This window comes from Vombatus ursinus, unplaced genomic scaffold, assembly GCF_900497805.2.
Source record: "Vombatus ursinus unplaced genomic scaffold, bare-nosed wombat genome assembly UNPS02014786.1, whole genome shotgun sequence".
Taxonomy (NCBI): domain Eukaryota; kingdom Metazoa; phylum Chordata; class Mammalia; order Diprotodontia; family Vombatidae; genus Vombatus; species Vombatus ursinus.
Window position 1 is genome coordinate 19783641 of NW_020954564.1, and position 17722 is coordinate 19801362.

Below are 17722 nucleotides of genomic sequence, written 5' to 3' on the forward strand. Positions count from 1 at the left end.
GCTCAGAAAGAGGAGTCTTCCTTACTCCAGGCCAGCCCTCTACACAGAGCAACCTAGGTACCCCATTTCCTTTACTGACAGCTTTATAATTTCTATAATGCAGCTCCAATGTCTTGCCAAATAGTCTTAATAAGTTGTTTTTTTACCATATCTGTGATTTCATGAGTACGTGCAAGTCCCAGTGAGGAAAACTCCCTTTATCAGTGAAGATTAGTAACTGTTTTTCCACTTACAGTCATACAGAGTAACCAGGAAATTTAAGAGGTTAAACAGATTTGCCCAAGGACACACAGCCAGGATGTTTCAGTAGTGGCTCTTAAATCCGTCCAGATCACCTGACTCATCGAAGCCAGTTAGCTACCATACCAGCCTACTTCACAGAGTTGTTATGGCCAAAAAACAAAACACCTAGTAATCAACCTTCTAGTGATAAACCACTTAAGTTAGTTACTCCTAGAATTTGGATTACAGGTACAAAGCCTATCCTGGGCCCTCCGAGCTCAAAATCTTTTTAGCCCTCAGGCAAACTACTAAATAGAGAAAGGATCTGTGATTGCCTTGGTGGGTAACTCCAGGTGTAAGAAATCCTTCCACCAATAGTTTATAAACCTGAGTTGCTTGAAGCAGAAAGAGGTTAAGTTACCTGTCTATGGCAATAGTTACTAAGTGTCAGAGGTCTTCCTAATTCCAAAGCCCAGCACTTTATCCACCTGCATTCATGAAAGCTTGTTAAGAATTACTCAGGTTAACTGGTATGTTTCATCTTCATTCTTGTGGACTCATGGTTCATCACTACATTGATCAGAGTTCTAAAGTCTTTCAAAGTTGCTTTTTTCTATATCACTATATAAATTGTTCTTTGAGTTCTGCCACTTTGCCCTGTGTCAGTTCATAAAGATCTACCTAGTTTTCTCTGAAATTGATTTTTCCCAGTTACCTGTTTCCCTTCTATTTTTACATTAGAATTATTTGTGCAAAAATTTTTTAATTTTATATGATTTAAATTGTCCTTTTCATCTTTTGTGATCCTATCATTTTCCCTCCTATTTTTACATTAGAATTGTTTGTGCAAAAAAATTTTTTTTTTTTTGGTGAGGCAATCAGGGTTAAGTGACTTGCCCAAGGTCACACAGCTAGTACGTGTGGTCTGAGGCCGGATTTGAACTCAGGTCTTCCTGACTTCAGGGCCAGTGAAAATTTTTAATTTTATATAATCAAAACTGTCCTTATCTTTTGTGATCCTATCATTTTTTTAGTTATAAACTCTTTCTCTACTCATAAATCCAAAAGGTAATTTCTTCCTTACTCGTCTAATTTGTCTATGGTATGATGTCTTATACTTGTTATATATTCTTTCAGAATTTATCTTGGTATATGGTGTGAGATGTTCATCGAAATCTAATTTCTATTAGATTACTGTCCAGTTTTCTAAGGAATTTTGTCAAATAGTTAGTCTTTCCCTCAGTAAGTAGGGTCCCTGAGTTTATCAAACACTATGCTACTATATTTATTTGCTTCTATATATTGTGACTTATCTGCTTCACTGATCGACCTCTTTCACTGATCAAACAGTATCAAACTGTTCTTATGATTATTGCTTCATTGTACAATATAAAATCTGGTACTGATAAACCCCCTTCCCAGATTTTTTTCATTATTACCCTTTAGATTCTTGACCTTCTGTAACTCCATATGAATTCTGTTAATATTTTATAGCTTCTATGACTATTTTGAATGAAATTTCTCTTTCTAGCTATTCTTGACTGAGCTTTGTTGGTTGTCTGATGATTTTTCTACACATTTGGGTGGGAAAGTAAAATGAAGACATAAAATAATAGCTACATACTTATGTTACATTATTTTTCTGAAGATCAAATGAAAACTTACAAAAAGCTCTTCAAGCTGTTACTTAGGTGTCTACTGTTAATTATTAGTATTATTCATTCAAAACATCCTCATAATTCACAAGTGAGACACATAAGCAAAAAATATCTATTAAGTACCTACAATATAACAGTTACTGCTCTAGCTACATAATACAATGCAAAATTTTTTCTGCTTTCAGACAGTGATTTCAGGAAAAACTCCCTTCACTGATCACAGACAACTCCTTTGTAGCAACTCTTACAGTCTTATAGAGCTGCTTCAGGCAATGAGAAATTAGGTAACTTGCCTATGGTCACACAGCTAACATATATCTGAGGTAGGATCTGAATTCAGTTCTTTTCTGCTTCCATGACCAATTCTGTATCTATTATTCCAGGATACCTCTCAGAATACAAAAACTGGGTAAGTTTTCTTTTAGAAACTGATTTAGAATTTGATAGGGTAACATTGTAGAACAGTTGTAACTTTTTTAAACCTTTACCAACATACTCAATTCAAAATAAAAACATTCACCTAGTACACATAAATCTTGTACTTAACGTGAAACTTAATGAAAGATTAAGTAAGAATCAACATACTAAGCCAGCACTTCATATTATTTAAAAAAAATTATAAAAACCATTACATTGATTTAGCAAAGCAGGGATGTTTATTTAGCAAAACAAAAGCATTCATTTACTTTTCTTTATAATTAATTTCACCAAATAAATTTAACTATTAATTTAGCACATAAAAGGGTACTTTACCTCAATATCCTGGAGACTGAATTCTTTTTGATCTTTAAAGTTAGCAGCTCCAGAGCTCAATTCCATCAGCATTTTTGCTATTTCTGGTTTTATTGCTGCTGTCAATCTACTGGCGGCTTCCATGACATGTTCCTGCACATCCTTCAGTTGCATAGCTGCCTTTGAATAGGGAGAGTTCCTAAATACACTGCTGAAAAGGTCTGTAAGAAAAGTACTTGCACGGCAAAACACATTGAGTGCATCCAGATATTTGGAGATTCCCTGCTGGATGTCTGCAATTGGAGTAGTGTGGGCTACAGCATGGTTGCAGCTATTGGCAGCAGCTGCAGAGACCAAAGGAGATGCTGAGGCAGCTGATGCCAGGGGGGCACTCAGGGTTCTGCCTAGCTCAGGCATTGGATACTGCTGGTGTTGCTGCACTTTCTGCTTGGACCCGCCAAGCAAAAAGCGCCGCTTGTAGTCCATTTTACTTTCCTGGGCACTACAACAATACATAAGTAAGAAATTGTCCAAAAGTCCTTGAATTTCAGTTTTCCAATTCTCTTCCTTGAGAATTGTGGTTATGTATAATAATAGTATAGGACTGCAAACAAAAGTTCCATAAAAGGCATTTCCAATAGACAGGCACAACCACAGTGTGTCTCAGCAACAAGGAGAGTGGCAGGTTTGCGGTGTCAATGTTTCCAATGCAGCCCTGCTGCGGGTACAATTCACAAAAATGAAAACTAAAAGTCTTTCCTGTTTAATATTCTATTCTCTCCATGAGAAGATGCAATTGTCAAAATCTTTTACTTATAATTATTTTGCCAGAATATTTTGACACCTGATACTTTTTATACTGGCAGAAAATTACCTTGATTTTTAAAATGTAGTATCTTAATATTTGCCATTAATATACCAGAAAAGTAAAACGAAAACAAAAACAAAAAAAAAAACCCCATACACTGATCAACAGCAACTATAAAAGCAGTGCAGAGAATCTTTATTTTCAACTAGGTCCTTTTGACAGATCAAATCTCTGCATTATATTGACAGAGCCTGTCTGCCAAATCCATTTACCTGGAGTGTTTCTTCTTAATGCTGCAGGAAAAAAAAAATAAAATGTCTTCTTTTTTAAGTCATGTTATTAAAAATTGGAGTATTTGTTATTTCAAGTCGCCAAGCTGCCTCTTCCTTTCCTTCTGTTTTCTGAGGTAGTTGTTTCCTTTGTAACACTAATAAGTGTTGCTTCCAGATTCAGTTTATGCTTAATTGTAAAGTCTGAGGCAAGAATGCACAAATGTATTTGTAAGGCCTTTAGGTCATTTCCTGCAAGGGGAAAAAAAGTTAAGAAGGTTATAGAACAATGAGTAGTTTCTGTTCAGATTTTAACTCCTGCTGTGCTGTTTTTCTATTTAGAGTCACTCTGTCAACAAAAATGAGATACAAAAATAGTCTTACAAGTTTCATAGAAGTAATAATTTTGGCAAAGCTGAATCTACAAATTTGCAAATATTGAAGTTTTCCAAGTTCCAGTCCAAAACCAGGACGTTAACATGATAGCAGTTTATACCACTAAATCCAAAACTGAAATTAACAAGAACCATTTGAAAGAAGCATTCCAAAGAATGCTAGTGTGATTACTTGAAAAATATACACAAACTATATTAAGTTCTACGTACCAGAAAGATGCTGCAGATCTGTCTTCCAGCTTACTCTTACTGTAACTACATGTTAAATAGCATTGGTTTAAGAATAAAAAAATTCAGTAACTACATTTTTATTTCCTTCAAGAAGCAAATAACAAGTTAAACTTATTTTCCCTCCAAAGAACTGACTTGGCACCAGCCCTGGGGTCAGGAGGGCCTGAGTTCAAATCTGGCACTTAGTAGCTATGTGACTCTGCGAAAGTCTCTCCCCTTGCCTCCCACCCTTTCCCCCTCAAAAAAAGAATTGACTTAGGAACACCACACAGATACGTGAGAAAAATTCTTTAAGTTAAACTCAAGCAACACTGTAATATCTGTTTCATATTTGACACAATGAATAATGGGAATAAGATAATACAGAATACAGAAAATAGAGCTTATCAATTTAATGCTTTCATTCAGATATCGCCTTAATACCACTTGGCTGATTTAGTCAAAATATGGTTAAAACCCATCCTTAATGAATAACTACATTTACCCACATGATTTGAAACCGTACTAAGTTTGAAAAGGACTGAATTTTATTTTTCTGAGGACAAATGAAAGCAGGTTTAAAATGTGCTGCATTTTAATTATGAACAACCATACTAAACAACAGGGTCACAAAACGTCAGACACAACTGAGAAACAACTCACCAACAACAAATACTAAACAACAAAAAGACGGCTAGGCACAGTAGAAAGCATGCTGGATTTGATGTCAACAACATCAAACCATGTTAACATGGGTTAAAATTCCACCTCTGCTACTTACTATACCTAGGGGACCTTAATTAAAGCAGTTACCTGACCAATTTTGCACCTGTTTCTTCATCTGTAAAATAAGAAGATGGACTAAAGTCCCTTCCCGCTGTAAAGTCTATGATCCTATGACCTCAGGATCAGAATCTTATGGTTCTATAATTTTATATGTTTGATTTTTTTTTTCTCCCAGAGATTTGGCTAAGATCTTCTCTGTGTTTTATTAGTTTGGGTATTTTATATTTAAGTATTTATCAATTTCTTTTGAATTTTCAGTTTTGCTGGCATATAACTGTATATGGTAGTTTCTGATAATTTGCTTTATTTTTTCTCTGTTGTGAATTCATTTTGTGCCTTTTTTTGTAATTTGATTTTCATGTCTTTTGTTGATTTTGTTAGTCTTTTCAAAACACCCGATCTTAAGTATTATGAGTTCTATGCTTTAAGTTTCTCTAGTTCTCTTTTGTTTTAGGATATCTACTTCTATACTTGATTCAGAGCTGCTGAATTATTTTCTAATCTAATTGCATGCTCAATTCATTCTCTATTTCTATTTTGCTAATGTTTCTGAAATATAAAAGTTCCTCAAACAGCTACTTTAGCTGCATTCCATAAATTTTGTGGTTTTGACATTGCATCATTATCTTTAACATAATTATTTATTGCTTCTATAATTTGTTCTCATAATTCAGCATGTTCATATTTCCTTGATTTGTTACTATTTTTTATCAACATTATAGATGTCAAAGGACATTTATTTTTAAGCCTTTCTTGGTATTTATGATTTCTTTATTCTCTAGCACATGAATAATTGTAAATGCATGATCAAATGCTAAGAAATGTATACTGCTAACATTCCCATTCAGAAATTGATACAGGGCAGCCAAATCTAGTTTTTCTAACAATTTATTCCTCTCTATATTTTCCTTATTTACTTTTCTGTTGGGTTTATAAGAGAGGGATATTAATGTCTCCTACTATTTCTGTGTTACTATCAATGTCTTTTTGTAATTTTCCTAGGTTTTTCAATCAATATTTATTAAGTGTCCATTACATGCCAGGTACTGTGATAATTTTTTCTTTTAACTTGGGCACTATGCAATTATTTTCTAGTCCTTTGGTACATATACATTCAATATTGTCATTTTTCATTGTCTATAGATCCTTCAGGCAAATGTAGTTTTTTTTTGTCTCTCTTGATATTATCATGTTTTTACTATTGTGTAATCTCAGATTACAATTGCAAATCATGCATTGAGAGTCACTGGAAAGAGATTTTGTTCTATTACCTCATTTTCACAGAATTCACAAAATTTGAAAGGTTGAAGGGACCTCAGCAGACATCTAGTTCAATCCAGACATGCAAGGAAATCCTACTATATAACATACCTAACAACTGGTCATTCACTCTTTGCCTGAAGACCTCCAAGGGGAGGAAACCCACTACCTCCCGAAGCAGCCTATTACATTTTTCAATAGTTCTAATTGTTCAGAAGTTTGCCATCAAGCCTAAATGTGCCTCACTCCAACTTAGCCTCATTGCTCCTGGTTCTGTACTCGAGGGCCAAACAGCACAAGTCTAACCCCACATTCACACAACAGGCCTTTAAGCACTTGAATCCAGCTACCAAGTTTCCTCCCAAGTCTTCTTTTCACTGAGCTAAACTTCCCTATTTTTCCTTCAATGATCATAAGACATAGACTCAAGGCCCTTCATTAACCTAGTTGTCCTCTGTGGAACACTGTCCAGTTTATTAACATTCTTCTTGAACAGTGGCATCCAGAATGGCATACAACAAGACTATCACCTCTCTATTCCTGGAAGCTATGCCTGTCTTAATGTAACCCAACACTGTATTACCTTTTTTGGCTGGAAAATTTATATGACTAACTCATATTGTACTTGTAGTTCACTAAAACCCCCAATGTTTTTTAGAATATTTGCTGTCTATCCATGCTTCCACCATCTTATACTTGTAAAGTTAATTTTTATACTTAAATTAAGACTTTACATTTACTTTTATTGAATTTCATTTTATTAGATTCAGCCTCATGCTCTAAATCTGTCAAGATCCTTTCTGATCCTATCATCCACTGTGCTAACTATTCCTCCCAGCTAAGTGTCATCTACAAATTTGATGAATCTCTGTCCACCACTAATAAGAACTGTTAAAGAGAAGGCCAAGCACAGACTCCTGGGATGCTCACATCAGAGATCTCTTGCCACATTGACATTGAACCTTAACACCTACTTTTAGTATACATTAACATAACTAGTTGTGAAATCACTAAATTCTATTAGCTAGTCTACATTTCTGTATCTTCTCCACAAAATAAGAGACATTTTATCAAAAGCTTTGCTAAAATCTACATAAATTATGTTAATAGCATTCTCCTCTATTAAGTTAATTGGCACAATTGATAAACTTGGAGTCAGGAAGACGAAAGCTGGAATCCTTCCTCTGAAACTTTCTAGTTGTATGACCCGCTAGGCAAGTCACTTAACTTAGGTCAGACTAAATTTCTTCACTTACAAAAAATGTGAATAATTTTGTGAGGGCTAAATGAAATAATATATGTAAAAGCACTTTGAAAACCTTAAGAGTACCATGTAAATGATTCAGTTTAGAAAAAAAAAGGAAAAAGAGAGGAAAGGAGAAGAAAGGAGAGGACAGGAGAGAGGGAGGAGGAGAGAGGGAGGAGGAGAAGGAGAGCCGAGAGAGAGAGAGAGAGAGAGAGAGAGAGAGAGAGAGAGAAAGAGAGAGACAGAAGAGAATAAAGAAAAAGAATTAGGATGATCAGGAGTGATTTGTTCTTGGTGAAGCCATGGTCATTCTCTGTAATAACCACTTCCTTTTACAAGTGTTTACCAACCATGTCATTAATGATCTATTCTGGAATTTTCACTCTTTACGTTTTAGATGTGTTTCTTAGATGCAGAAACTTTTTAAAATCTATTCTTCCAGGGTGCAGCTAGGTGACACTGTAGACAGAGCTCCGGCCTTAGAGTCAGGAGGACCTAAGTTCAAATCCAATCTCAGACACTTGACACTTACTAGCTGTGTGAACCTGGGCATGTCACTTAACATTGATTGCCTCACCAAAAAGCAAAAACAAAACAAAACAAAACAAAAACACTATTCTTCCACCCTTCCACCCTCTTTCTTTTTATTAGGAAATTTAATTCAATCACATTTATGTTTATAATGGTTGTTTTCAACCTTTAAATAAACATATGTATATGTTTACATTTTCCTCTTCTATTAAATTAGCAGTCAGATGGTTTATTTGTTTATACTAATTGGAACTTGGTTTTCCCTCCCATTACCCAGATTAATCCCAAATTTTGTTTTATGGTTATCTTCTCTTTTGCTTATTTTACCTTTCCTTTCTCAGCTCAGATAAAAATTCAGGATTCAATAGCTCCAAACCTGTACATTCTTCTAAAGCAATAACATGAATCTATATAGTTACATGCAGAAAAGAATAAGGCCAATTTACACAAAGAGAAGGCTGACCCAGTGTCTACGGATGTGCTCTATAACAGAATATTACTACTACTTAACTTCTGGCATTTTTCTATGAATTATGTAATAATTTGTGGATCTGTGAGCTGGAAAATTTTACTTAGCATACATCTTCCTTTCACAGGATATAATACATCCAAAAAAAAAAAAAACTTTAATAGCATATGTATCCCGTATACTCTGCTCCCAAATCTGTTCCTACCAAGTTCCTTGTTTGGCCCTTCCTCCCCAAGAATGTATTCCTATCACTAATGAGCAACATAAAAAAATGCAATGTGGCCTTAAGATATTTGAAATGTCACATATTTGGCTGGAAGGCATTTTGGTCTCTAGACAAATAACAATGCCCCTGAGAATATTTAAGATAAAATGTTAGTCTTTCTTTATTAACAAAAGACTTAAAACTAAATTCTTGTTGCTCTTAGCAGTAAAAAAAAATACACACACACACACACACATATGCACATATATATACATATATATAAAATCTTACCACAGTAGGAAGAATATCTTAGTTTCATAAAGAGGTACTCTTATTTTCCCAAATAAATATTTCATTTGCATTTTAGCTTAAGATTCTGAGAGTGATCTAAAATAATTATATTTTTCTTATTTAAAGCCAAAATAATTTTGTATCAAATAGACCTTGTACTGACTTTGAAATAGATACTTCATAAATCCTCTGGTATTAGGCTTATCACTTGAAATTTATTTTTTTAAGAAGGAAAAATTTAAAACTGTCTTTATCATAAGTGCAATGTGATATTGCTGAAAAAGCACTGACCCAGACTCTAATGTGTGTTAACAGACAAGTTGCTTGGTTGATTCAGCTGTAAAACAGGCATAAAGATATTACCAAGTGCTCCCTCATGGGGCTATTGTGAGGGAAGCACTTTCTGAACCTCAAGGTGCTATAGATAAGTCATCATTGCCACTTATTGGTGGTCCCATTACCATTACAACTTAGTGCAATGCCCTGCACAAGGTAGATGTTTAATAAATGTTTGCCAGATTGTACTGAGTGAAATAGGAAGGATAATAAAGAGGTAATAAGCTTTTAAGTCAATTCAGACTGATAATAGAGGGAAAGAATACACCCTTTAGAGTTCAGGTATACAATCCATATCCTAAGATTTCACAGCACATTAGTAAGATAATTTATGAACTTTAAAATTACAGACTATCTGTGCTGTGATACAATGGACATTACAGGAAAATGGTATGAAAGGAGACATCAAAAAGAGAAGGCTCTGAATCATAAGGGCCCAGTCTTCGGAGAAGAAATCCTTCTTCTGTCCCAGCTGGTGGCAGAGGAAAACTACCTAGGAAAGCAATAGTGGAATCCAGCCAGGAAGTCTCCTGGACTCAGCTCTAAAGCTTCAAGCATGTAATCTATGTATATACTGAATATATCCTTAGAAAAACTATGAGAAAAACAAAGAAAAGAAAAACTATGAGAAGGGAATAGGGAGTTATAGAAAAAATTTTTTTTCCCAAGCAGGCTACATTTGTACAATTATAATTGACTAAAAGGTATAAAGAATATGAGATCTTGCTCTGTTTATTTTAATACTGAGTATCATTTCATAGATTCATTGAATCTTACATTTGGAAAGGCCCTCAGAAGCCATCCAGTTCAATCCATGACTGCGTAAGAATCTCGTCAATAACAAAACTGACAAGTGATGATTCAAACTTTGCTTGAAGACCTCAACTGATGGGGGGGTACACATTACCTCCCAAATTAGATTATTCCACTTTTGTGTAGCTCTAAAGGTTATGAAGTTTTTCCCTAAAATACAACCAAAATCCGCTTTTACATCTTTAATTCATGGCTCCTAGCTCTATCCTCTAGGGCCAAACAGAATAAGTCTAACTCCTCTTCTAGATGACAGACTTTCAAATATTTTAACACAACTATTCCCCTAACTGTTCTATTTGTGAATCTAAACATCTCCAGTTTCTTCACTAGAATTGCAAATGGCATGACTTTGAGGCCCTTCACAGTCCTACTTGCCATCCTCTGGATGTGACTCTCTTGTTTAACAATGTCCTTCCTAAAATGCAGCTCCCAGAACTAAACACAATACTATAGATGTGGCCTGGCCAGGCAGGGTACAGTGGTGGTATGACCTCTCTAGCTCTCTTTTAATGCAGCTAGATCTCATTAGCTTTTCAGGCTGCTACATCACATTGTTGACTCACGCCAATCTAGTTGTCACGCAAATCCTAGATCTTTTTTAGAAAAACTGTATTAAGTGAAGGCCTTTCAATTAAAATCAATAAGCATTTATTAAGTGATCCCTCTCTATATGCCAGGTACTATGTCAGGTGCTAGGTACACAAAGACAAAAAAAGTAATTTTGGGGTGGGGGAAAAGTATCTTGTAGGAGGTGACAGTTGAACTGAGGCTTGAAAGGACTCAGGCATTCCAAGAGGCAAATGTGGAGAGGGAGAAAGTTCCAGGCATGAGGGGCAGCCTACACAAAGACACAGAAGCAGAGATGTAAAAAGTAGCCTGAAGATCAGAGTGGCTGGAATTTAGTGTAAGAAAAGAGGGGGGGAAAAGGTGAAATCAATCCGGGAAAATGGGTTGGAGTCAAGATTGTGATGGGTTTTAAATGCCAAAAAGAATTTTATCCAACAGGCAATAGAGGATGCCAAAGAAGACTCTTCAACAGGAAAGCAACATGATCAGACCTGTATTTCTGGAATAAAATTTGGTAGCTGTGAAGATTAGAGGATAGAACTGACAGAGAGACAACTAACAATCAGGAGGCTATTGCTGTGAGTTAGGAAAAAGGTGACAAGTCTGAAGGAGGGTGGCTGCCACGTGAATAGAGAAAGGAGATGTTGTGAAGTGAGAACTGCCAAGACTTGGTAACTGATTAGACATGGAGCTGGTGAGAAGGTTGGAGGTAGAGAGAGAGTGAAGAGCTTTTAAGTCAAGGATAAAATATAAACCTGAGAGACTACAAAGATGGTAATGTCCTCAAAATAGGAAAGTTAGGAGGGAAAGATAAGGAATTCTGTTTTAGACATGTTAAGTTGGAGATTGTGATGGGGCATGCAAATGCAGAGAACTGCAGGCAGTTGGTTATGTAGAACTGGAACACAATAGAGAGATGAGGGCTAAACACGTATATGTGGGAACCATAAGGATAAAGATGATAGCTGAACCCATGGGAGCTACAAAGATTACTAAAAGTGAAATTGTAGAGCAAGACAATAAGATGGCTCAGGATAGAGCCTTGAGGTACATTCACAAATAGAGGGCAGGCCATGGGATCATGACAATTCTGCAAAGGACAATCAGACAAAAAGAATACCATACCAATAAGAACAGTGTTATGAAAACCCATAATGGAGAGACTATCCTGAAAGAAGAGATGGTCAACAGTAAAGTATCAAATGCAGCACAGAAATCAAAAAAGAGGAGTACTGAGAAAAGATGATTGTGCTTAGCAATGGTATTCTTGGAGAAAGTAAGATTGAGTAGTAGTAAGGTCAGAAGAAAGATATTTTAAAGTGGTTGAAAAAGTAAATGGGAGACAAGAAAATGGAGGCAAGAAGCGTAAACAGCTTTTTCTACGATCATAGGATCACTGATGCAGAGCTAGAAGGGGCCTTATAAAACATCTAGTCCAATCTTCACATTTTACAGATTATGAAATTGAGGTCCCACAGAGATGATGTGACTTGCTCTCAAGTTCCCACACCTAATAAGTGAAAGAGGCATGTTTTGAATTCAGATTCTCTGACTCCAAATATGACTCTTCTTAAGAGAATTTGGCTGTGAAAAGGAAGAGAGATATAAGACTAAACATCCACAGTCAAGTAAAGGTTTTTAAAGGAAAGGAGAAGTCTGAGTATGCTTGTAAAGAAGTATGCTGCCAAAGACGGAACCCGTAGATAAAGAAAATTTGAAAATTAGGGAGTAGACGGTTGATACAATGATAGGGGAAATCTGGAGGAGGCAGGAAGGGATGGGATAAGGAGGCAACTAGAAGCATTGGCCTTGGAAAGAATAAGTATTAACTCTTCCTCTCTGGTTAAACTGAATTTTAAATACAACATATCTATTATTAGATTTTGCCCAACGTTTTAGCCTGTTGAAACTTATTTTAATCCTGACTCTCACACGATGTATTTGTTAACTATTCTCCAGCTCTGTGTCATATGCAATTTTAATAAACATGCTGTTGTGGGACAGGCTTGATTTATGACTGGTGTTTCAGGATTGGAACTGAAACAAAATGAGATACATGTAGAACACCCAACAGTTAACAAAACGAGGTTTCTTTAACCAGAGCATAGAAAGGATACTGAACAAGGATGAAACATAGCTTCAGTTGAGCACAGCTTTCTTGCCTCTGTACTGGCCACGCTAATGAATCATGGATCAGCCTAAGGGAGAAATACTCCTGCCTCCTTCTGGTCTGGTCTCAGTATTTAGGCCATCAGGAGCTATATCAATGGGCAGAACCCTAGTGCTTTAAAACATTTAAGCCTCAAAGAAAATTTCAATTTCTTTTAAGGAAAAACTAGCTTAGCCTACATAGCAAATATTGTTCCTACATATTGGCATCTGGGCTTTTTTGACAAGTTACTGGTAAAAAAAATTTTCTTTTCTTTTTTTCAATTTGATTTTTATTTTCAGTTCCAAATTCTCTCCCCTACCACCTCTCCTCTACTCCACTCTACTCCAATCATTTGACAAAGCAAGAAATACAAAACCTGTTAAAAATATGTAGTCGAGCAAAGCAAATTCCTGCATTAATCATATCCTATAGACAAAAAGGCGGACACCTCTGAAACTGTGGTTAGTCATTATGTTGATTGTCTTTACGATATTGTTGCTACTGGATAAGTTGTTCTCCTGGTTCTTCCCACCTCACTCTGCAGCAGTTGGGTGCTATAATGCTCTATGTACAGTGCACTCCTGGCCAAATCACATCCCCAGTGCTCCAAGATAAGTTTGTATTCTTAAGCCACTGGAAAAGTGACTCACTTTGACTTTTTCTTGGATTTCCCAATCTAAATTCAGTCTGGTAGATTTTTCTAGATCTTCATGGAGGAGATTTGGTTGTGGGGGAGGGAAGGGTAAATTATACTTCTTTCTGATACTGTCATTGTGATTATGTCTCCCATTGATAAAAAATTGAGATAGCACATGGCCAGGGAGAAGATTTCTAGGGCATTCCACTAAGTCAACTTCCAAGCTGATGTGAAATTAGCAATTACTGTATACCTTCAGTCACTCAATTAGTTCGAATTTCACCATTATCTAACCCTTGTTTCTCTGGCTTGTCTACAAGAAGAGCCTGAGCTGCTCTATGAAATGCTTTGCTAAAATCTAGGTAAACTACAGCTACAGCATTCCCCTGACCTCCTAGTTTAATAAACCCTGTCAAAAAGGAATTGAGGTTAGTCTGGCATGACCTATTCTTGACGAAGTCATACAAGCTCTTTGTGATCATTAACCCTTTAATAATACAATCTAGAATTCTGACCCTAATCAAAGTCAAGCCTACCAGCCTGTCTCTCTTTCATATTTTCTCAACTGGGATGTTTCCCTTCTACAGACCTATGGTACCACTACCATTCTCCATCATCTTTCAGAGATCACTGACAGTTCAACAATCACATCTGCTGGTTCCTTGAGTACTCTGGAATGTAGTTTGTCTGGGCCTGGTAACTGAAACTCACTAATGACACGTAGGAGCTCTTCTGCTCTCATCCTACTTACCTTTGGTTTCAACTCCCCATCAGATATTTTTGCTCTGGTATTTCTAATCCAAAGATCTAATCCAAAGATAAAGAAAATAGTAAAGGCAAAACAAGAGCTCAGTAATCCTGCCATTCATATCACTGTACTACAATCTTTAAATAGTTTCACCTAGCAGTATGCATTGAAAAAAATCAAATAGATGATGGCACCAAAGGATGGCATGACTTACAGTGGAAAAAGCCTTTAAGTTAATCCATCAATAAATATATTTTGGATAGGCACAACCAAAGGATAATGATCAGGATCCAGAATTAAGAGGAAGAGAGCTATCTGGATTATTTCTAATAAACTGCATAGTGCTTTCTCAATGATTACAAGCTATTTCCCATATGCACAAAAAAGACAACCGTATTTTGAACATCAATACTCTCTCTTAATCTAAGAATCATGGAATATCACAATCTCAAAGGAATCAAAATTAGAGTTTAAGTAAGTGGTGTTGGAAAGATGTGAAGCATGCATAATTAGGATGCAGCAAGCTGGAGAAGGAAATGGCAAACCACTACAGCATCTTCTCCAAGAAAACCCCAAAAGGGGTCACAAAGTCAGACGTGACTGAAAATGACTAAAACAACAACAAAACCTAGAAACATAATTTGTGTGCAAGTAAAAGGCATAGTCAAAGAAATAGGCAAACATGGCTAATACAAAAATATGTTTTGCATGACTTCACAAGTATAATTGATATTATATTGCTTGCATTCTCAATGGAAAAGGGAAGGCCAGGAGGGAAGGAGAAAATCTGAAATTCAAAATTTTTTAAAAAATAAAGGCTAAAGGGGCAGCTAGGTGGCGCAGTGGATAGAACACTGGTCCTGAAGTCAGGAGGACCTGAGTTCAAACTTGACCTCAGATCAAACACTTGACACTTACTAGCTGTGTGACCCTGGGCAAGTCACTTACCCCAACTGCCTTTAAAAAAAAAAAGTCAAAATTAAAAAAAAAACAATAAAGGCTAAAAATAAATAAACAACAACAACAACAAAGAAACAAGCAATAAGAAAAGGAGGGCAGGTTATATATTAGAAGGCAACAAAGAGGGATAATAGAATGCTAGTCCAAGGCAGCACTGGCACCTACAAAATAATTAAAAGACCTAAAAGTCCTTCAAGCACTTTTGGTAGAAGCTCAATTTTTGAAAGGTCAGAGATGAAAACTACATAGCACAAGAGGGCATGGATGGTTTGCAATCTACACCAGTGGGAAAAATATCTACTTACAGGTATCCAAGTATTTCCAACAATTGCATGGGGCCTTGACCATGAGGCACTAAGTTATAAATTACTGAATATGTGCAGTAGTAGTAATAATAAAAATAACTAACATTCATATAAAACATTTTACTTACAAAGCATTTAACATATTTTTCTTATTTGAGCTTCATAACAACTTTATCCCCATTTTACAAATTATGAAATTGAAGCTCAGAGAGGTTAAGTGACTTGGCAGTCTCAAACACGGCTGAGAACCAAATTGAAGAGAAAGATCCAAGGAAAGTGTTATCAGAAATTTGTGCAGAGAAAGAAGATTTTCATCCAAAAGATGGAAAATCATGGAAGGTAGCTTCACAGGTGAGGCAGCACTGCATGGGCAAAGGCACAGAGACAGAAGAGGGCAAGATGAAATTGTAGGATTGAGTGGTCCAGTATCACTGTAATGTAGAATTCATGAATATATTAAAAAGAATCTTCTGCCACAAGAATGGTCATGTAGGCTGAAGCCAGATTGTAGGCAAACTTTAATACTAGAAAAAGGAGTTTATCTGTTATTCGTTATACAGGGGAAAACTGGTAAAAGATTTTTAAATAAAGGAGTGTCATGATCCAAGTGGCACATTAGAAAGATCATTTGAGCAGTAGAATAGAGCAGAAGTGTCAAAAACACCAGCTGCATGTACAAACCAGATTAAAATGTAACTGGGAAATATTTAACAAAATAAATCAAAATACAATGGAACATAGATAATGTTAATCTGTGGGTTTGTTTTTTTTAGGTAGAAGAGATAGAACTTGGCTTGGTTTAGGGGGTGGGGGAAGGGAAGGTAAAAGGAAAGGAAGGAGTCAAAGATCAATTTAAGGGTTTAATAAAAAAGAGAGTCGTTAGGAAGAAGAGCAAGTTTGAAAGAGAAATGACTGAGTCCAGTTTTGAACAATTAAGTTTAAAGTAATGACCAAAACATCCAGAAAAAGATATCTACGAATTATGGTTGAAAACAACTTCTACTGCACAGTCGCAGTAAGCTATAAGGATGACATAATGTACAACTGCACTGTGCGAGGACATGACAATATTGCTAAAGTTAACCTATGAGCTTAATGTCGACAAAATGCCTTCTTTGTCTGTTGCCCTATAAATTAAGTGGGCACTGGTCAGTGAGTGGGGAACCCATTTGGGATTTGGGTAATGCATAAAGGAATGTATGTACCTGCCCTGATCAGCCCCCAACAAGGTTTGGGGGGAATCTGTGTGCTTGCCTCAACCGTCCCCCATTGAGGCTTAGGGGACCAGGAGGAGCTTCTACCATTTACCAATGGTAGCTTCTACCATTCTCACCCACCCCTGCGAGAAGACTGATTAGGAAACGCTGTAGGAGTTGGAGCTCCCATCATCAGCAACTCTTTTGGGAAGACAAGACTAAAGTTAAGCTTACTTAACCTCTCGGAAGCTGTTTTCCTGTCCTTCTGGCTGCCCAGATCAAGAGTGAAACCTGTTAGAGGCTGGAGTCTAAAAAACTCCAGTGCTTCCTGTGTGGTTACCTCTCCTAACAGCTGGAGATACAAAATCCTAAACAAAACAGTCTCTGCCCTCAAGGAGCTCATATTCTGCTCAAGGAATACAACATGTACAGAGGAAGTTAAATACAACGTAATTTCCCTTGAATGGATCCTTAAAGGAAACTAGGGAGTCTAAGAGGTAGAAAAAAGGAAGAAGAATATTCCAGGCATATAGCATGGCCTGAGCAAAAACACAAATGGGAGACAGCATATTATGAAAAGAGCATGGTACAGTGGAAACAACATGGCTCTGGTGACACAATGGACAGAGCACTGGGCCTGGAGTAAGGATGTTATGAGTTCAAATTGAGTCTCAGATTCTTACTGGCTGCGTGACTTTGGGGAAATCATCTAACTGCTACCTACCTTAATTCTCTCAGCTGCAAAATGTGGATACTAATAACATCTATCACACATGGTCATTGTGAGGATCAAATGAAATAATTATAAGGTCCTCAGTACAGCACAGTGTCTGGCACAGAATAGACACTTAATAAATGTTTGTTTCCTCCCTTCAGTTTCCTCATCTGCAAAACAAGGGAGTTGGTCTAGAAAAGACCCTGAAGTT

The 17722-nt window shown here is 36.4% G+C and overlaps 1 protein-coding gene across 2 annotated transcripts in view; it reads right to left on the minus strand.

Moving 5' to 3' along the window:
* LOC114046962 (uncharacterized protein KIAA0355-like) overlaps positions 1 to 17722 on the minus strand; it is a 110313-nt gene that overhangs the window by 68148 nt on the left and 24443 nt on the right. For both annotated transcript variants that reach the window (XM_027867617.1, XM_027867618.1), the window contains one exon: positions 2634 to 3941. In XM_027867617.1, coding sequence (XP_027723418.1) covers positions 2634 to 3128 — 495 coding nt within the window. In that variant the 5' untranslated portion in view covers positions 3129 to 3941. The remainder of the gene's footprint in view (positions 1 to 2633; positions 3942 to 17722) is intronic.